Source organism: Lycorma delicatula, chromosome 1, assembly GCF_047948215.1.
Source record: "Lycorma delicatula isolate Av1 chromosome 1, ASM4794821v1, whole genome shotgun sequence".
NCBI classification, from domain to species: Eukaryota; Metazoa; Arthropoda; class Insecta; order Hemiptera; family Fulgoridae; genus Lycorma; species Lycorma delicatula.
This window is the reverse complement of record NC_134455.1, coordinates 163596688-163619581: the sequence shown is the minus strand read 5'-3', so window position 1 is coordinate 163619581 and position 22894 is coordinate 163596688. Positions and strand designations below refer to the sequence as shown.

Below are 22894 nucleotides of genomic sequence, written 5' to 3'. Positions count from 1 at the left end.
CCAAGTTCAAATTATATATAAACACGCACACTAGTGGATATACGTAGTTTGTTTAAATATGTATCTTACACTACCGGTTCATTTGATAATAAATATATTAAACGTTACAGCTTTACAATAATACTTAAATCTAAAATTAATTTGTAAACTTTTTTAATATTCTGCACTGTTTTTGATTGTATTGTAAAGGTATATTTTGACCATATTAGATATTTTTCAGCTTTTAGTAGTTTTCATGTAGGATAGACTGGTAGCAAAAGAGTGAAACTGTTTGTGGATGTTGGCAACAGATTTAGAATTTGGTTAGTGTGTTAGTAGACACTTCCTGCACCAAGGTAGAAGTTAGTATTATTATAAGTGAACGTCGGGTATGTTGCAATCGTTTACTGTGAAATATGGCTATAACACGGTCTAATGTTTTGAAACTTTACAAAGATCTTTTACGTGAAGCGTCTAAATTTCCTATTTACAATTACAGGTAAGATTTTAAACGTTTTGATGGCGTTGTTTTGGTTTATTTAAATAAAATCTCATAAGCCGTCTGCGTTATTGTTAAACGGATACATATTTTTTTCGTAATCCGTTTGGCCCAGAGGTATCTTAAAAATATTCTTTGTAATTGAAGTGACTTGTCTAAATTTTTCTTACGTATCTTGTTCGTTGAACTGGACGAATGTAAACCCTAAAAAATTGGCGATCATTTATTATTGTCGTGTGCTTTGCATTCCTTTAAAGTAATAACCTGTTACTAAATAACTTCATGCTACATATTTTGTTTGGAGATATGCGAGATGTACAATTATGAAAAGATTACCTTTGCTTATATTTTTTTGCAATTTTATTATAAGTTTGTAATTTTTCTTGCACCTTTTTTTATGGTGCCTCTTTTCATAAATAGAACCCAAAATATTTTTTTTACTGGATTATACAAGGTTTATTTGAATATGAACATAAAAATGCATTAACTCTGGGCAAGGCCTAGGAATTGTTTAATATCATGTTGCACTCATTTACTTGCACCAATCAACTTGGTGTTATGGTGGTTAATCTCTTGTTTTTATTCTGTACAACCACCCCAAGAACACATCCATCAGTCGTGTGTTCCCATACCCAAAATTATTTTGTGAATGTGCAAGGGTTGTGTACAACTACTTCCGTAAGAATGCAACAGCCTGGTTTTCATTTGCAATTGTTCCACTAGACGAATAAATTTCATGGTGATAGACAATATGTACTTAGAAGGTAGAGAAGCCAACGTTATGATCCACTCTGGTAACTCCATTCACTAGGATATGGTCTGTCATTCAAGATGTCTGAATCTAAAATATTTTTAAGCGTATAAGAGATCTCACAGAAGTAATGGCAATGTTAGTAATTTTTGTTCAATCTTTCTTTTTCATGACAAACTTGAAAAATAAATTTCAGGGAAAGAACAACAATAAATACTTAATAAAATCTGTTTACTTATTGCTTTAATATTTTGTTACTTATTTCATTGGTTAACTATCCATGGTTTTCAAAATGGCATTTTGGAAACCATGAATGTATTACAAACGAAAAGCTAAGTATGACACTAGATTGAAAAGGAAAAAGTTTGCATGATAATGAAATTTCATAATTACACATTTCCAGCCCACCAGACTGGTATGGTTGCAAATCAGAAGATTCTAAGGTTCAGATCTAAGTAAAAATTGTTTTATATGGATTTGAATACTAGTGGTGGTTAGAATTAGCATATGTCTCAGGAATAGTTGTGAATGTACAGCTCATGCCTAATCATCTTGGCCATAGGGAGATTACTTGTAAACAGATTGCAACATACACGTAATGACAATATGTGCCTATAGTTAAGTGAATGCCGTAATGAAAAGGAAAATTATAAAATCCAACAGGAAAATGATTTATAATAAAACAGATTTATTCAAAGTTAAACAAAATTTATTCACAATTTAATGAAACTGACAGGGTAACATTTAATGATCTATGCAAAGAATTTATTAGTTTAATCCGCAGGCACACTATCAAAGACACCGTTCCTTCTCATTTTTTCAAAATGCACCTCACAATCATAATCTCTGGAAAAAAAGAAAAGCAAGTTAGTTTTTATCCATACCTATAATTACTGTACACTCAACTGAACATGCATCACATCAGTTGATGCTGACATCACTACACTATAATTACAAAAGTAAATGACACCAAACAAAAAAAGTATGACAACAACCACAAGTAAAAATCCCCAAAATTCTAGTTCCTAATAAATGTTGAATTAAAAAAATTTAAAAAAAAAAAGATTAAAAATTAGAAATTAGAAAAAGTATTTTTTCCATGAAAAATTCATATCTTTAGAAAAATTGCTTGAAAATAAACTACTTTGTTTTACAAGATATCTTGGAAAATAGGATTTTAGAAAAACCTCTTGCATTATTATGCATAACGTTTGCCACTTTTCATTGTAACTATAAAAGCATGAACACCTTTGCATATACAATCCAATGAGTTATCTACAGCTAGATTATTAAGTCAACATTTGTTAAGTTTATAACCCACTATTATTTGTTAATATAACCCACTGTGTGGCTCAAAATTGTTCAGTAGAATATGGTTTGAACAAGCCATATAGCAAATACCTTTTGTCCTTTTATATTTCCTCATCTGTTTTTGTTGTATTTCTTGTATCCATTACATACAGATCTAATGAGATATCGATAATACACCTTAACCATTTTGTAAGCAGTTTTTTACATGCATGCACACATACCCACAGTTCATTAGAATTAGGATAATTAAGGGTATACTGAAATGACCCAAGGGTAGTAAAATGTTTTCCTAATTGTCTCAGGACCTTATTACTATTTTTTAAATCTAAGCAGTTACCTGTGGCAGCCATTTCTTACGATGCACATACTGTAACAAAAAATTAACACACCTTAACTAAAAAACTTTGTCCTGGAATCATATTTTCAAAAACCACTCGTGGGACAGGTTGCAAAACTCGTAAATGTTTACACCAGTAAGTATCTTTTATATACTTTAAAACCATTAAGTTTTATGTTGTTACTCAAAGAAGTTGTCGAGTAATGAAGCCAACAAACTGCTAAAAACACCATTCCTTCTAATTATAAACAATATATTGTTTTCAGATTATAAAAATTACCTAAACTCGAATGAATAAATTGCAATGAATCTGTGATAATTACAAAATGATAAACAATTCAAATACATTATAACAAGTTGTTCAATTCACTTTTACCTTATTTTACTTCTGCTAAAGTTATGAATAAATCGTGCACTTTTTGATAAAACTTACAGAAGGTGTAACAATTTGATTGCTGACTGTCCTTTGCTCACATTCCTTTTTACAGTTCTACTAATACAATCATATTATCCTTTTCCATAATATGAGGCAAAAAATGCCATTCAGCTGCGATTTCAAGATCACGATGGCAGCACAAAATTTATGGATTTTTTTGTTTTTGTACTGTGCTGAGGAGCAATCAGAAAAATAAAAAAAATTGTATAACATGTTTTCACTTTTATAACTTGATTTTGAAAGCAGAAAAATGATGTGTAGTATTGTACTTCAAGTACTCACTAATCACACAGTAGCTTTGGACTTGTAATGTCCCTTCTTTTTTTAATACAGAAATGGATTTACTGTGGGATAAGTTTTTGACCAGTGGTATGACTGGACTTCATCCTGCATAACAAAAGGAAATTTTTGAAATAAGTCTCCAACTACAATACATTCACCCTCAAACAAGTTTTCCTTTTTAATGTTGAGGAAATTGACATGTTTCTTTGCAACAAAATGATAACTTTTTAGATTTAAATTTTCATTATCTAAGTACTCTTGAAATGGAAAAATTTGAGTAGTCTTGTTTGTCAGCGGGTAACAGAAACCCACTGTTTGAAGATAATTTCAGAATCAAAATCATCCCAGCTCTTGCAGTTATCTGAGCACTTCATTAGTGCTTGGACATTCTTCACATTGTTAGAGCATGCACATTTCATTTTTAGAGCAGATAACTGCTCTAAATGTTTTACATTTTGGTGGGTGGTACGTGCACGCGCACCCACACACAGTGAGAACCTGACCCACCACCCAGAATTTTTAGCCAAATTTTGAAGACAAATTTTTAATTATGTTTTTTAAGTTACATAAGAAAAGCCTTTTTTGATCCCTTGCCTGGCATCATTCTGGTAAAAATCTTGTGACACTAACATTTTCATCAATTATGTGAATGGGTTTCTTTTTGCAGATTTGTGGCAAAATCCACTTGTTAATAACTAATTGTTTGGATTCACTTAATTGTTTTACTGAGTTTAGACTCATTTTGATTTTTTTGAATGCTCCAGCTGCTTGGAAATAAACTTAAAATATTAATCTTTTCCTGGGTTGATGTAACTGTTCATGTTATCCTTTATTTTAATGATTAATTTATATTCCCTACCTAAATCAGCATAATTTTGTGGTACTGAAATGGTTTCTTCTGTAGAAATATTTAAATCGCATGAATTATTTAATTTGCTGGTAACTGACTGCTATTTTTGTAATTTATTTTTTTAAAATTGCTTCTTTTGCATTGCTCTATAATTTTTGAACCTTAATGGGGGAAATACCTAGTGCTGAACAAGCTTTATTCAAAGACTACTATAACACATTGAGGCACAAACATATATCCTGGAATAAATTTTAAATTTGATAGCATGTTGAAACATCTTTCTCAAACAGATTTATTAACCGGTTTAGTGTGACAGCTAAATAGGTCAGAGCAACCTATCCCATTAATATGAAAATGTTTATCTAGAATATTTGGTTTTTTTGAAAAAACTGAATTTTTGTTTCAGTACATCCACTTTCTTGAAGATATCAATGTTATTTGCTGTTGTAAGTCAATTTGTTACACTTAGTGTGAATACCAGTTTAACACTCACAATCAGTTTTTATAAAATGCAAGAGATCTAACAGTACAGTTAGAACTACCAATTTCACATCACTGTCTTATTCCAGTTTTTTACAGCTAAAATAAAAATTTCTCTAATAAAATTAAAAATCGCATAAATGAGAAGTTCACTGCTAATAAAATTACCTTTATAAACAAGTGTACATTACCTATCCACAGTATTAACACTAGCAACAATACATCATATAACATTTAAGTCAAAACAATAACTGAGCCTTCTACAAGGTTTACATTCAAGATTACACAAACATTCATGTTCATGCGCGTCTATACACTTTTGTGTATAGAGTATATCTCATAGACATATCAAAATATTTTGTATCTTAGGCCTACATTATTACCTGAAAAAATACATGCTGTGAATTTTTTGGATACATAAAAATTTGGCATTTCACATTTAGAGAGAACTGTGTTTTTAGCGATTTTGATAGCTTATGGCTTAATTACTAGTCAACCCCTTTGAGTAACAAAAATTTTATATGTTACGTATTGAAGTACTTAATGCTGTAAAAATTTCAGAATTTTGCCACCTGTCCCACATTTGATTTTGGGCCCCAAAAATGAGATTTTCAAAATATTATGATTTGGCAGCCATTTTTTTTTTAATGGAGCTCACTTGCTAACAGTCCAAATTTTTTGTGTAAATACTTACTACTAGTACCTAAGAGGTAAGTAAAAAAAACAGACAATGATGGCATAAAAACAGTTGTAATTTTTTTTTGTGTGTATGTTAGTAGTTAATGAATTTTTGAAAACTACTTTTTTAAAAAAATTCAGATTTTGGCTTCAAATAACTCTGATAGGGTTGGTGTTATCTCAAATTTGCACGTTTCTTGTCTATTATACTAATAAAAAAGTTGTAACCTCTCAAAAATCATGAAAAACCTGTTTTTTCAAAAGGCAATTTTTGACTCTCTTAGTGCTCCAAGGGGGTTTCTTGTTTTCTTGGCAATAATTTTTTTTATGCATAATACTATAGTTTAAGTAGACTTGCTTGAAACATTCAGCTGCAGTGTTCATGTTATAACAGGTGCTTGAAGTCATTTGCAGTCGTCAGGAAAAGTCATGTTGCAACATGCTCATTTATGCTTGTTGCATAATTTAGCTTTGCAATTACAGACTGGTCAGTCAGACAGTCAGCGACCTGTTCACATCTTTTCTCAAATTCCATCATTTATTTGGAAGTGTATATTAAATAAATAGGTTTTACTTATAGTTATTTGCAAATTTTAAAATCGCTTAAATTTTTACATTATTTTCAAGTAATTTCACATAAAACAATAAAAGAACAATGTTCCTTATGAATTTGCGTAAATGAAGGGTGTCAAACAGTGTACGGTAGTGCCAAAAAAATGATTAAAAGTTGTGAATTTAGTGATGCAAACAAACAACTTATTTTTTATGTGTTAATTCAGATGTCACTAGTTAGTGTTTTTAAATATCATGAAAAGTTTTTGTCAAAATTCTGTCACCTCTTTGAAACAGTTAAGGAAAGAAAACTAACACATTTTTCCAAATTTAAATTTAGTTCTGGAAACTAAGAAACTTAGTTCTTTGTGTCAACTGTTTCAAAATTATTTTTTCTCAGCAGAACAAAGAACTATATGAATGCAAAGACCAAGGAGCAATGCATTGCACCACACACCACAATATTGAACAATTGGATGCTGCTTGTAGCATTTTGGATGTATCACCTCCATCAGAATTGAAAAAAATTAAATACGGATCAAAGGCTATCAGCATTAAAATTTAAAATTAATAAAGTATCCAAAAAATTCAAAAAGAATCTTGAAATTTGTTTTGACTCTGAAATCTGTTTTGAAAGTTTCTGAAAATGAAAATCCAGCTCAATCTTCTTGAGAAGAAAAATGTGTTCTTGCTTCTAAAGAAGATAGTTAAAATTAACAGTTTACTTCCCCAATCTTGGACCAGATCTACACTAGAGAATTAGTTAATGAGCACGACTTTCTACTGGAGTTAAATAACACAGCAATTAGTAACGACAATTAAAAAAGTTATTTTATGAAGATTACAATAACAGTAGGCTGTGTCCTGGTAAAGATTGTGTTTGCACGTGTGTTGGTGTTGTCTAAAGTCCAATAAGCAAAAGCACCTTGTTCTTATTAAGTGAATTGTATGTCTACCAACTTAATGTTGATAAGAACTTAGTAGACATCTTTTTTGTGACTAGAATAACTACAGCTGTATTGGATATGTGCACCAAATGTCAGGTAAACAGGCCAGTGTTCACAGCTAGTGAAGAGTAGGAGGATGATGTGTTGCCAGATACAATAATGTACAAACAGTGGATAACAGTTTATAGGTCAGAGATGTTTACAGTTCTTCAGACGAAAGATAAGTTTTTCGAATCAGTAGAAAAGCTGAAAACTCTTATGTCACAATCTCAAGCTTCGAGAAGAAAAAAATCAGAATTGGGTGAAGAAGAATGTTTGGTGTTGGCAGACTTTGCAGAAAACTTTCCATTTCTTGTTCAAGATGAGATACAAAGCTTGCATTGAGTCAACAGCCAATCTACAGTTCACCCTTTTGTGTTCTATTTCAAGGAAAATTATGCATTACAATACAAAAGTGTCTGAATTTTAAGTAGCTTGCACGATACAGCAACAGTTTGCTTTCAAAACCTTTTAACAGATCATATCAAGAAAGTACATCAGAACAAAAACTCATCTATTTTACTGATAAAAATAAAAAGAACTTTGCTAATTTGTGCAGTCACAAAAAAGACTTCAATCATGAAGCTGTATGGCACTTCTTTGGATCATCCCATGGGAAAAACACCTGTGATGGTGTGGGAGGAACAATAAAACAAGAGGTGGCAAAGGCAAGCCTGCAAAAAAGCCATTTAACAGTCAGATATAAACATTGATGAAATTTATTCATTTTGTAATCACAAGCTGAAAACATCAAGTATTTTTTTATTAAATCAGATGAGACGACTAAATCAGAAACTCAAAAAACAGTTTAGACTGCTGTGAAAGAATTATTTGTACTAGAAGCTACTACAAGTATGTTCCTATGTCAGAAGGCATTCTAAGATGTTACTTTACTTCAGACTTCACTTAAGGAAAAAGATTCTATTGCTTGTGTGTATGACGATCATTGGTGCATAAGAGAAGTGGTAGATATTACCCTCGAAAATAATGTGCAGGTACATTTTTTCCACCCAGCTGGACCAAGTACATCATTTCAGAAGTCTCAACAAGTGTGGGTACCTCAACAAGTGTGGGTACTAAAGATCTGAGAAAGTTATCACTTGAACTAGTGACTGGTCCATTCTCATACAATTTCAAGAGAATTATCAGACAACATATCACAGCTGTTTATTAACCACACTAAATAATAAACTTTCATTGTTACAAAAACAGGCTATTTCATTTAAGAATAATTACAGTTGTGCTACAATTTATTTTTTCTTCAATAGTGTTTACAAAAATAAAAATGAATTCTTAAAAAAAGATGTGGCTACTCAAATCTCAGTTTGGGTAAGTTTTACAAGCATTTTTGAATCAAAATTGTATTAGGTTATTGGTATTGGTTAAGTTATTAAATTACAACTTATCATTAATAATTTTAAAGATATAAAACAGGTTTTTCATGATTTTTGAAAGGTTATAACTCTTTTAGTAGTACAATACACAAGAAATGTTTTATTTGCTATTAACATCTACAAAAACACATTGTGCAAATTTGAGATTTTTATCACCTGCCCATCAGAGTTATTTGAAGCCAAAATTTGAATTTTTTTTTTAAATTAGTTTTCAGAAATTCATAAAAACTACTTACATATACCTACATATAAAAAAAAAATTCAAACTGTGTACGCCGTCCCTGCCTCTTGAAAAAATTACCAAAAGTGAAATTTCATTTTTTCATGTTCAAACTTTATTGGTAATTTTCTCATAGAAAGAAGAGATAGGTAAATAAACCGCTGGACCAATCTTTAACTTGAGAAATGATTAAATTTGCTTTTTGTTTCATACTTCCATAACAAATAGTTTTTTAGTTAGATTTTTTTTTGTAAACCCTTAGAATCACAAAAACAGGTGTGCGCTCGATAACAAAAATGGCTGCTACAGGTAACTGTTTAAATAAAAGCTTTAAAAAATATCAAGATCCTGAAACATGTAGGAAATGAGTGGGTTTTTTTCTTAATTAGTCAGGCAACCAGCTATGCTTTTTGGGACACTTCAAACGGATTGACCCGGAGCAAAGGACAGTTTTACTAGCATACATGTATGTAGATTGATCCTTATCTTTCAGACTGACAGTGCCACTAAGAAAGATATTTTATTCTATAAAAGTTTACAAGTAATTAATCAAGTGACCATAACATTCATTCGAATTTTTAAGCAATGTGTAGGGAGCCTTTCCTGCATAGTCAAAGATTTGTTAGGATGGCCAGCCACAAGCTAGCAATGTCAGTTAGAACGCATGCATCTCACTTACAGCTGTTGCAGACTTTAATGCCTGCTCAGTAACAAGTCAACATTTCATCTAGGTGAAAAAGTTACACAGTGTCCTTATATATGTGGGGGGAAGTCGCACTGAATCTTACAATATTGAAAGGGATTCCCTAAAGTTAATTTTTTCTGTGCAATATCCTGATGGTAAGTTTACAGCTATTATTTTCAAAACACCTGTAGAGACTGATAAATGAATGATTGACTGCATTGAGCATTTTTAGAGCGAAAGCCCACGTGGACGAATAAGCCACACATCTATAGTCTGAGTGGGAGCAGAGCTCAGTTGAAGCCAACATGCATATTCATCAGCACTCAAGTGCTACATAAAATTCTCAGCAACCGGTTTTTGAAGGAACCAGGAGAAAACATACTACATAACAAACATTAAATAATGATTATAAACTTAGCGATTAAATTGCTTTAAAGCAAAATTCAGTTGTCCGAACAGAATTTTTTCTTTAATAAAACACAAATTTAGTTTTATCAACAAAAGTTTTTTTATAGAATAAAAAAAATTAATTATTCAGCGCATTTTAGGTATTAATAAAACAACAAAGCTTACGTGCACAATTTCTAGTTGAATCCCTTTCAAACAGTTTTCAACAGCATTTTACAAGTTCACATGAGCATCTTTCATGGCACGTTATTAAATTTCACAACACGCATTACAAAGATTATGAGAAGTTAATTCTATAAAAAAATTACACATTCGATTCTTTTTAGTATATTGATGTTTACAACTTTCGTTGCACATGTCTGAAAATTGTTTGTGTAAATAGTCCCTAACATGTAAATATGCAATCTTGTTTGAAGTATACTTTCAGTTCAATTTTGTGGTTCTGCATTCACCTGTAACATGACTTTATAACTTGTACTGGTAGCAATCACTTCATAAGCATTTCATCACTTAAAGCATGTCAATGCACATGCATTGTATTAGTGAAATTGATTGTAACAGCATAGTTCATGCTTCATATTCAGTTGCACACACCAACTGAAATTGTCGATTGCAGTATACCTGGTTTTGAAGTTGCATGACAAGTTAATTTAGCCAGACTTCCCAGAAAATTTCCTAAAATTTAAGGACAAAAAGTTTTAAAATTCATAGCCAATCTCTTTTCCAAATTTAGATGTATAATAAACTGAAATATAAATTATAACAAATTTTATGAAAAGAAACAGACCTGTTTTTTTTAAATTCAAGATTAATTTTAAATTTGGATGCCAAATTTAAGAGTATTTTCTGTAGTTTTAAAATGTTCTAATTCAACATTCTTGCAAAGACAGTACAAAAGAAAATCACTTCAAATTTATAAAGATTGTAAAAATTATTAATTTTTGTATATGTTATAAAAGTTTTAATATATTAGTACATATAAACCACCAGCTACACACATAAATCAAGATTAATCTTACCTTCAATCTAAATTAGATTAAAGGCTAGACTAAGGCAAGATCATCAATCTTGCTTTATGTGTGTTTATAAATTTATATGGTGGTTTCTAAATAATTGTAATTCACATACAGGATAACATATATATTTGTTTTTGTTATCTGTGGGGAAACTTTTTCCTGTAGCTACAATTGTGGAGGCAAACCTGTTCAACCCTCTTTATACAAAAATGACTCCAGCAGTAAAGACACCTTTTATATAAAGTGAGGCTTCTAATTATTTTCCTAAAATATAACTTACTTATAGTAGTCAATAACTCGCTGTTTTCTTTTTTCTGCATAAAATATTTTAAAAAGAACTGCACTAATAACACCTGAAGTTAATGCAAACCCAAGTTGAAGTTTAAGTTGGGTTTCAAACAGTCGCCGCATCTGTGGCTTTGGTAGCTTTGTTAATCCAGACATCTGAAAAATATACATACTAAACATCATCAAGAAACCTACTTGATACATACTACATTATCCCATAAATCTGTTAACTATATATGAACTAATTTTGAATAAAATTAATCTTAACTAAACCTTTAGAGAAACAAACCATGAAAATATAAGTTTGGAAAACTTCTAACAAGTCGCAACCAGATGAATTGCAATAAGGGAAAATCAATATTTTTTAAGTTATTTTTTGTCATGACCTTTCTACACATAGTTTGCTGTAAAAACATACCTCTCTACACATAGTTTGCTGTAAAAACATCTGCTTGTAGCTGGCCACTTCAGTTGCTATCAATCGAAACTCATTGGAATTTTAAACCCCTTCATCTAAACATTTATGTAAAGCCCACAAAAAAGTTGAGATTTAATATAGAGAATCCATATAAGATACTGGCTGCTAGGCCATTTTCTAATATGATCAGTGGTGCCATGCAACACCACCCAGAAGGAGTGTAATGGTAATAATTACAGAGTTCTGGCATCACCATTACTCATGTATTGAAATAAAAATATTTATGAAAGGGAATCCATTTTTATTTTCCCAATTTGTTGTATAAAAATGTATAATAGAGAATTATAAAGTAACGAAAATAGATTTTTTATGTATCTAAAGGTTTTTTGTTTTTTTTGAGGGATCACAGTATGATTACGTGATTGTGGCGCATGTACCACCGCCCGTGTGAGTACGAGTAAACCCGGTGTCTGATATCACATACGATCCAGAGTTTGGTGGAGAGTTTCAAACAGTTTCTCTTGTTCAGCAGAAACTAAGTAATATGACATTGTAGAAACAAAATTTTTAACCGTGTGACCCATTCAATTAAAAATTTTAAATTAGAATCACAATAAATCACATAAGACATAATAAAGAAAAATCACAATACCTTATAGGAATCCAACTTTTTTGCTGCTACAACAATAAACAATAGAATGTCGTTACGTACAAGGATGTTCTGTCTTCTCAACAATTACTCTGCTTCTTAAATTGCATCTCATTGAAGAAAGAGTTTATAGATTAATTAAACTACCTAAATTTTAAAGTTAAAAATTAATGTATACATTCGCGAGTGAATTTACCTAAATAGTTTGTTTAAATATATATTTTACAGTAATAATGGCTCTTTGAGCATTAGAAACATTAAATTAAACTTTAAAATTAATTCCTAAATTTTTTAAGTATTTTTTGTGAACGTAAAGTAACATATTTTGCCCATAGTAGATGTTGTTCAAATTTGTGTTTTTTGTTAGCTTCGATGTCGGAGACTAGTAGTAAAGTAGTGAAACTTAGTGGATGTTGGCCATACATTTAAAATTTGGTTTGTCGGTTAGTAGACACTTCCTGCTCTAAGGTAGAGGTTCGTACATTTTTTTTATATTCGTTGAACTTTGGATATGTTCTAATTGTTTAGTGTGAAATATGGCTTTAACACGGTCTAATGTTTTGAAACTTTACAAAGATCTTTTACGTGAAGCGTCTAAATTTCCTATTTACAATTACAGGTAGGATTTTAAACGTTTTTATTGCGGTCTTAGTTTATTTCGTTAAAATTAGATAAGCAGTCTACATTCTTGTTAAAAAAAAATCTATAATCAGATCTATAATTTTTTGATATTCTGTTAGGCAAGCGAAAAACATACTTTGTAATTAAAGTGACTTATCTTAATTCTAAACGAAATTTCTCTTGTATACCTTGTAACATTCGCGCCTCGTTTAAACGTATTTTATAAATCTAAATAAACGTAAACAAGAGAACTGGAACTGGCGATCATTTATTTATTTGGTGGAAAGTTTTTGTTAGTGTATCTTGCATTTATTGGTTAATTTTACTTTTATTTTTAATTTTACTAAATAATTTAATATTGCATATTTTGTTTTGAAATGTATGAAACATTTATACAGTTCTGGAAAAAAAGTTATCTGTACATCTTTTTGCAAGAATTTTTAAGTTTTAAATTTTTCTTTTACCTTTTTTTTGTTCAATATGGTGGCCCCATTTTCATAATAGAAAGTTTTTTTTTTTATTTACAAACCCAAGGTACTTTTACAAATGCAGTGTTTTTTTGTAATCATAATTTTATATGAGATTATAAAAATGGATGATAAAACAATTGTTGGTAACAACTCTGAGCAAGATCTAAAGAATTGGTTGAACCATAGCCAAAAGCTATTTTAAATACGGCATCATATTTTGTACCATTTTGGAAAAATATGTATAAAATTTCTGTAATATAAAAAAAAAGTTATTGAAAACTGTTTTTGGTAATTTTGAACAATTACTTATCAACTTCAGTTTTGTTCATACTTTAATATACAGTAGTTTATATGCTTAGGATAACACAATATCTACATGTCAGAAGCAGGTTTGGATAGCAAGTGACCCATGCAGGGTCAAAGTCCACATCACATTATCAGTACTCTAGTTAGTTAGAAATCAGTTTTGTCTGTTATGGCAACCTGTTCCGATGCTATTCCATTCTTTGGGAAGGTTAAGAATTTTGTGGAGAGTGGAATAAACCATAAACTAATCTGGGTAATTATTTTGGACTTTATAAAAATATAAAACTATTCCTACTTGTTATTGTATAGGCCAATAAGCAGCAATATCTCTGTAGGATTTGTTGAAACAGATCGTGATCGTGGTAGTGCTGAAATCATATAAACTCCCAAGATGTTACTCATACATCTTACTGGTTTACTGGTTCCACAGTTAATTTTATTCTGTTGTTAGGCTAACCTCCACATATTTTCAAAAATTTGAGTACGCTCTTATTTGTGGGTCAATCAAATTTTACAAATGAATTGACTATTTGGTATTTGTAATTATCTGGTAGCTTTGAATTGAATGCATGCTACTTGTCTAAAATAATTACCAATCCTGGCCTAAGATGCAGTATGAGAGGCAGTAATGTTTCTGCACTTCTGTCCTACACAGCAACCAGAAAAATTTCTTAGGTTTCACGACAGAAACTGCCGAAAACTTGGCTGAAGTAGGATCCAGCCAATATTACATTTTCAATGTGAGCACACAAAAGCCCTCATCACTTTCAACTGTTAAGCCAAGACCCCCCCCCCACAGTTACCAAGGGATTGTTTATAATATTGTAGACACTAACCTTACATACAGTTGCAACAATCAACTTTGTGTTATGATTATTCTCCAGTTTCTCTGTGTAAAATTTGATGGCTGTTAGCCTCTTCACCCAACAGTAAATGAAAAAACACAATTTTGCAGAATGGTAATCTAGAGCCAGCATCAAAAGTTTCCTAATATAACTGCTTGTATTCCATACAGCCACTCTGAGAGCACATCCACCGATCATGTGCACCCACAGCCAAAATTATTTTTACACACACAAGGGTTTTGTACACTAGTGTGCTTCTGTAAAAATGCGACAGCATGGTTTACATTTATGTATTAGATCGTGGATACCAGTGTTCTTTGGTGGTTGGGTTTCAATTTACCACACATCTCAGAAATGGTCAACCTGAGACTATACAAAACTACACTTCATTTACACTCCAACCTGCGTTTTATAATTTGTTGTATACGCAAAACATTAATTAGTATATTTAACGTTTAAAAGAAAAAAGATTAACTAGATGAAAGAATATAATGAAATGAGTTGATATTTAATGTAAAAGACCCAAGTAAAATCGTTTATATTTTAAGTTAAGAAAAAGTATGTTAATTTTAAGCTCTGCTTTTTAAAATGCAAATCGTAAACTAACTAAATGTGCGCTTAAAACATGATGCCTTTTATTGTTCAGTTTTTTCATTACAATTATTTATGAAAGATGCATGAATATAAGAATAAATATAAATTACATGTGAGAGAGAATGGTTTCACATTTTTGCATAAAAGTTTATTACAAAAAAAAATCTCATAACAGATTAACTAAAAATAGCGTTATCAGTTCTACTTGAATAATGTAAATAATATAAATAATGTAGTTATTTTTTCTAGAAATTTAGTTCTTAGCAGCACTGTAACTAAAAGAAGAATGAAACTTCCTAACTAGAAAATTATTTTTAAAAATGATATGAAAGTAATCGCTAGTTACAGATTTTCAGGCATCCTGCTGGATATACTCCACAATTATCATTTTTCTCATTTTACTTATACTGTAATTTATTTTTCAGGTAAATATAATTAAAATTTTATTGATATTAATAGAATTTTATAATATTAATATTATTATAATATTACATAAACATAACACACTTATCTGGTTCTTTTTTCTCATTCACTTTATTTTATCTGAGGTAAACTAATTGGTCAGTTTTGAATCAGTTCTCCTTTAGTTTTTAATATTTTTGAGATTTTTAAACAATTTTTGTAATTTAATTTTAATTACCAAATTTTAATCTTGGTTCTCTTGTATTTAAAAACTGAACACTATTAATTCTAAGAATTTGGGATTTCAGATTTTTATCTCCATTCATAAAAACTTAATTAATTTTGCATGTAATGAAATTGTTTAAATTTTAAACATTTTATAACAGTTGTTTGTAAAATATCAATCATTTTCAATTGAAGAGAAAGATTGATTTTTTAACTTTAACTTCTATTTGCAGTTTATACTTTGATATATTTCATATCTTAATACAGAAATATGCAATAATAATTCCAATGAATGCTCTAGTAACCTTAAAAAAATAGTATAATTGAAATTTAGTTTTATATTGTTTTAAATTCTATATTATGAATTATTTTAAATATTTATTTTAATTCATAAAAATAGTCTTAACAAAAAAAGAAAATTATAGAAAAGTATAATGTTAAATAAGAGTTAGATTAAGACATCATCTCTAAAACAAGTACATAATTCACATAGTCATTCACAATCATATCTAGTTGGCAGTTGCATTTTCACACTATAAATTTATAAATAGTTATTAAAAAACTTAGTTTTTGAAGAATTAAAGCATTGTCCCTGGTGCTAAGTTATGTTTTTTATTCATTTTATATTTTTATGTGTGGTTAATGGTGAATTTTGCATGATGTTAATGAAGGTTTTATCCTTAATTAGAAATATTTTTTCTTGTAAAAATCACATTTTTGAGGTTGGAATTTACTGTAAAAAAGTGTTATTTTTTATATTTTACAGGATGTATGCGCTAAGAAGAATAAGAGATTCTTTTAAAACTAATAGTACACTCAGTGAAAGTGAAATGATCACTAAACACTATCATGAAGGTTTACAGATGCTTCAAACAATCAAAAGACAGGTAACTTTTTATTACTGTCATATTTTAAATGTATTGACTTTTTTTATTATAAAATGGTATAGAAATTCAATCAAAAATGCTTTATGAAAGTAAATTGTAAGAGTGTTCAAATTAATCTCCAAGAAAGATGTAGAAAATGATAGTAAAATCCTAGTTAAAAACTAGGAATGTGTATATAAATTACAAAAAGTAGAATTATTAAATTCTTTGAAATAAAAACTCAAAAAAAAAAACAAATTACTAATTATCTTCAATAAATCACTAGATCTTACAGTAGAAGTACAAAATAAATTGAATAATATTTGTGAATCATATTACTTAAATGCAACAATTAAATAGATTAATATTGAAAACCCCCATCAGGTTTCAAGTTGCAATTCTTTGAGTGCAAGTACAAACTTTTATTGTAGTTGAATAAATGATGTACACTTAAATCTACAAAGTTTGATGTTTATAACTATAGATTAACGGTAAAAAATTTACCATGGTCTTATTTTATTCCCAGATTTCTTTCCTGCTATTACTGAAATATCCCTACAGAAAACTGGTGGAAAAAGTACTGGTTTTTGGTTTATTTTTATATTAACTTGATTTTATAGCCATTTGGAAAAAACACTAATAGCTTTCACCAGTGTTAGATAGGATGTTCTCAGATTTTTTTTTTTGGCATTTTATCAGCTGAATAAGAAGATATACTACATATATTATGTGTAGTAATTAAAAATAACTATTGTTACATTGCAGGAATGTATTTCAAAACCAGAATTCAATTTAATCTTAAATCTACTCATTGCAGATTATCTATACTAATTTTGCTTAATGATTTGCCAGTATTCCTATTTATTCTTTTTAATGAGCAATTATTATTCAGAATAAAAATTCCTACAATTTAAAACTTTTAGTGGTGTATGATACAGATATTGTTATTGACAACTATCATCTTAGGTAATTAACATCTATTATTTAATTATCTTAAGTGTGCACATATTTACCAGTGTTTATACATATTTACTACCATTTAAAATGGTAGTAAATTAATGGATAAAAAATAAAATACATTGATTTATTGAGAGCTTTATTAAACCATTCCAGTTATTTTTCTTAATATTGTTGTATAATGTCACAGATAACAGGGCTGTCCAGAAAGTAACATACATTTTGAAAAAAAAAAAAAGAAATTTTATTATATACATTTGAAACGAACAATCTTAAACTATTTTTCTAAATAGTCTCCATTTAAATTGAGGCAACTATCATAACGATGCACAAGCTTTTCAATTTCTTCTCTGTAGAAATCTGCTGCCTTAGATTTTTGGCAACCATCTTGCACAAAACTGGTTATAACCAAGCTTCCCCAATATAATTTCAAGCAGTAAACTTCATGAATTTTATCATTGATTTTCATCATCAGTCACAAGGCTAGGCTGACCACTGCGATGCTCATCATGAACATTGGTGCAGCCATTTTTAAACTGAATGCACCTCTGCCTCACTCTACCTTCATTCATTATTCCACCTCCATACACCTCACAAAGTTAACAATGAATTTCAATTCGTTGGAGGTTTTTTGCCAGTAAAAACCTAATCACTGAATGCACCTCACAACTCATGAGATTTTTTGTTGAAGTGCACATTTCAGCAATTCGCAGCGAACAAAGTAGAAAAATCACAGTCCTCGTGCTATGACAGCTTAATGTGTACTGAGTATAGAAACGTTTTGACACCAAGATGGCAGCTCCATCTACACACTAGACAAACGTAAATACTTTCTAGACCGCCCTCGTAAACCTTAAACACCTTAAATTTGGTAGGATGCAAACCAAGTACCAAATAAAATTAACATTGAGTACAGATAGAATCTTCATTGTTTACATTCTTCTGTTGAAGTGCATGTTATGTAATAAATATATGTTTGTTCATTAACAGATTAAAATGTAAGCAATGAGTTATTGTTTGTATAAGAATTAAAAACATTATTTTTACTGCCATTTTTTTTTTACGTCGAGTTTATACACATTTAAGTTTTCACCATTTTGAGCTTTTGTATATGGTTTTAGAAACTGAGCGTTAGTATGATAAAAATACTTAAGTTAATTAAAATTTCAAAGTTTTAGTCAATCAGATTTAGGGGTGGAGATATTCTACATTATTTCTAAACAGTTTTGCCTTGTACTTGAAAATTGAATGCCAAATTAGTTGAAAGTTTTACTATATATATATATATATATATATATATCCCAGTTTTGACTTGACCCCATTGAACAGGGGAGCATCAGAGTACCCATATTTTTTACTTTCCCGTCTAGCGCCATAGCTTTAGAAGGGTATTGTAATCACTCCAATTTGGGCTCCTGCAATTTCACCAGATCTTGACATTTTGTCACCTAGGAACCAAAAAAGGATAGAAATTTTCTGAATGTTCTTATGTACATGTGTGTAAGTTTGGTCTTGCACTCCTTATATCCTCGGAACTTCTGGACTGATTTTAACCAAACTTGGTTAGATTACTTTTATATTAGGCCATTGATGCTATTAAAATTTTCAATTTTAAAAAGGTCAAGGGGGTAAGGCTGTATAACAAGGTCACTCTCAGTATCTGGTGATTTCACCTATTAAGATCTTATTTTTCTTAGGCACATTTGTTAACTATTAAAAAATTTTGCAAAATTGAACCCCTGCCCCAAAAAATGATTTAAATTGACTAGCAGCTAAGTGGATATACTGTCTCAATTGTACCCCCTCTCACTGCAAGGAGCACACTAGTGTAGCACTGATGTATAGCTGTTGTAGTTGTCTGCTATGTTGTGATGTCACAGGTGAGCGGCAGAATTAAATAAACGAATAATATTGAAAGTGGCCACTAGTATCGTCACACCCATACGAATGAAATACGAAATGCATTGAATTAAATAAACAAAAAATATTTTAAATTAAAGTTAAATATTGATAAATATTTTAAATAAAGTTGTATGTGTAAGCTATCCATAAGATAAAAGTCGCATGACTAGAAAGTCCTACAACTGTTGTCAGCATTTTTCCCTTGACAATAACTTTTCAGGTGTCCTTGCAGGTATTGATCAATCTTAAGGGACTGATTCAGAACATAAACTTAACAAAAAAGTTTATATTGATAAAACCCCGTTATCTCGTATTATTTTCCGTCTACTTTTTTTTTCAAATTATATTTTCATTGATTTTAACTATAAGAAATTTCAAATTATTTTAACTTTGCATTTGATAATGGATTTTTTTTTAAGGTAATTGTGAGCACTCTTTACAAACCTGAGAAATTGATTATAGAGTAAGTACATTCTAGCTGGAATTTGCAATTGAAGTTGCGTGATGCACAGTTCTTGTTGGAGGAGCTGCAAATTTGATGTAAAATACTGAAGTGGAGAACGGGTTGCTGTGATCATAACTTCTAAATTAGATATTTTGTATTGACATTATGTCATTAGAAAGCTTTTTTTTTCTAGATATTAAAAACAATCTTAGTATTTATTTGTAAACGAATTAAAATCTGACTCTCTGCAGGGTAAAATAAAATGTTTTAAATTTTGCTGTACTCATCCAGCTACTTTTTCTCAGTTTGTTTTTTATCTAGGCATCATACTTTTATGTATGATAATTGCTTGTATGAAGTGGAAATGTATACATTTATGGGTATTAGTAGTTGTATTCCTTTCAGTGCCACCCAACGTAATCTTGTAAACAGCAGCACATTATTATAAATTTTATCAGAATGTGTTGGTGATAGTAGTATGTTTGTTTGAATTTAGATTGATTTTAAGAACATTATCAGTCTATATTTCAGACAACTTTATCTTTTCAAAATTCTTTTGCTATGTTTGAATAATTGTTATAACTTTAAACATCTACTTTTTATTTATATATTTTTAATAGTATTAAGTTAGTACTTTTATTGATTACCTTGCCTTAAATAATATGTTGCACTCAACTATAGCCTCGTATAAAATTTAGTGTTCATTATTGTTCTTAATGTTTATGACATAATGCAGGGTAATATTCTAATGTTAGTTTGTAACTTAGTTTTTATTTCATTTGCTGAAACATTTTGGTGATGAAAAATAATTCTTAAAATAGGAAAAGTATGTGTAAAAATAACTTTGGTGCATAGATTAATATTGACTGCATTACATGCTTGTGATTCCTGCCTCATGTATATGCAAACTACCTGTTTACTAGTTTGAAAACTGTAGCAACATGAAACTACTGTTGGAAGTTAAAAAATACGGTGCTCATGTTATGTAATCTGCCTTTGGATGTAATTTACAATGAAGATCGGTGGCAAGCAGAGATCAGATTAAAAATTCCCATCTCTTTTTTTTTACCAGCTCATGTGTATATTGGTTATTTACATTTTTTATAGTTTCATATTCATTGTATGAAAAAATAAATTTGAAATTAAATTTGTGATGGATGATTACTTGTTTCTTAATTCTAGTCAAGTTATTTTTAGTTCATGAATGATACTCATTTTTTTTTATAGAAAAATGTGATATGGAATTATTTTGTGTACTGAAGAAAATAACATTCAAAATAAAATCAGAAAAACCTAATATGTTATTTTATTTTTTAGTAACAGATTTTAGCTGTATGTACACTACTTTACACAAGCAAAACAAGTGATATTTTTGATTTATGTAATAACTGTATGAGTTAATATGTATATAAAGTAGAAAATATTTCATTATTACATACTGTGTAATGATTGTTCATTATGTAATTTTGCAGACTTGCTAAATGTTTGTGGCTTTTCAGATACATTTATGGTAATTTTTGTTTTGTGTCTGTGCATATAAAAGTTAAAATATATTAAAAGTATAAATTGAAGTTACAAACTAGTTAAGAATGATAAATTTAGTTTCTGCCTTCTTTTCATGTGTTCTTTTGAAATAATGTACCCTGTATTATTTCATGAATTGAATAAACTAAGCTTATAGATCAAGTGGCATAAATAAGTTTATTATTCCATGTTAAGGCATGGATATATATATATATATATAATATGTATACACAGTAGCATGCAAATTAATTCAATAAATGTGTCTATTATTAATCATTTCAATTATACAATTTGGCACTGATTGAACAAGTGTACTATACACTTTTTTTATTTCTTCATCATGAAACCACACCAATATTGTTTTAATAAGGTCAATTTTTCTGGACAGTTTATTTTTGAGAATTATTTCTTGACTTACCTAAAGATTTTCAATTGGGTTAAGCCTTAGGAATTATACCTGGTCATGGGAGCACTTTAACGTTTTGTTTTCCAAAAACCATTTTCTACTTTTTTGGCAATATGACATTGTGCCAAATGTTGCATCACAATTGTATCACAATCCTTTCCTTCAAAATCTTTGTTTATCCATCAATTTTCAACATATAATCTACTAGAAGAATAGACCTTCATATATGCCTTCAAATATGAAACAACCCCAAAACATTTTTTCTGGGAATGTTATAACCGATTGTTGTATATGAGCCATGAAGTATTTTCATCTGATTCTTACATATGGAAACCTTTGCCCCTAATGTATGGAACATAAAAATCTGACTTGTCAAAAAACATAACATTTTTTCAGTTTTCTTTGGCCTTCAAGAACTACTTTTTTTATAATTCTGGTGTTAAAAGCTGCTTTTTTGTTGGCTGACAAGCTTTCCATCCAGCTGCATGTAGTCAGAATCTAACAGTTTCACATTTAAATCTGTTCCACTGGCCTCTGTTTTTCTATTTAATTCCACAGCAGATAATTTTGAATATAGTTTACTTTGTTTTCACTAATAACCAGTCCTATGTTGGAGTAGTTATTTTACACCCACATTTGCCTTTTCTTTGAGGTGATTAGGAACCAGTTCCTTTAAATTGTTCTGAAATTGCATTCACTGTCACTAAACCAACATCACATTCAGAAGCTACTTGTCGTTATCATATTGGAATCTTCAGAATGAGAAACAATTTTCAAATGTTTTCTTGGAGTTAGATCCATTATTATATATTCAAGACACACAGAACAAAAAATATAAAAATATAATTTTATAATAAAAAATATGAAATCATGTTTTCTTGGAGTTAGATCCATTATTATATATTCAAGACACACAGAACAAAAAATATAATTTTATAATAAAAAATATGAAATCATATTTATAACCTGCTGTATTCATAATCGTTATAAATAACAAATAACATGCTAAATAACTAAAAAATGAATAACCAGACACATGGAAATAAACAACGAAATTTCCTGTATACAGATTAATTTGCACGCTACTGTATTACTCACCTACAACAATAGTG

General features: G+C 29.7%; 2 protein-coding genes across 3 annotated transcripts; one reads left to right on the top strand and one right to left on the bottom strand.

The window, feature by feature from the left end:
- Positions 1 to 287: 287 nt before the first annotated feature.
- On the top strand, positions 288 to 21013 carry bcn92 (LYR motif-containing protein bcn92). 2 transcript variants are annotated; one of them, XM_075366576.1, is made up of 3 exons: positions 288 to 478; positions 16449 to 16569; positions 19827 to 21013. In XM_075366576.1, exons 1-3 carry the CDS (start codon positions 396 to 398, stop codon positions 19872 to 19874), a joined length of 252 nt encoding a protein of 83 aa, XP_075222691.1. In that variant the 5' UTR covers positions 288 to 395; the 3' UTR covers positions 19875 to 21013. The 2 variants fall into 2 exon arrangements, with proteins under 2 accessions (XP_075222691.1, XP_075222683.1); XM_075366568.1 differs by lacking the exon at positions 288 to 478 and adding an exon at positions 12719 to 12838.
- Positions 1923 to 12315, bottom strand: LOC142318211 (cytochrome c oxidase subunit 6C-like). Its single transcript, XM_075354776.1, has 3 exons — positions 12223 to 12315; positions 11145 to 11308; positions 1923 to 2075 (listed from the first exon to the last, which is right to left on the bottom strand). Exons 2-3 carry the CDS (start codon positions 11306 to 11308, stop codon positions 2003 to 2005), a joined length of 237 nt encoding a protein of 78 aa, XP_075210891.1. The 5' UTR covers positions 12223 to 12315; the 3' UTR covers positions 1923 to 2002.
- Positions 21014 to 22894: the final 1881 nt, after the last annotated feature.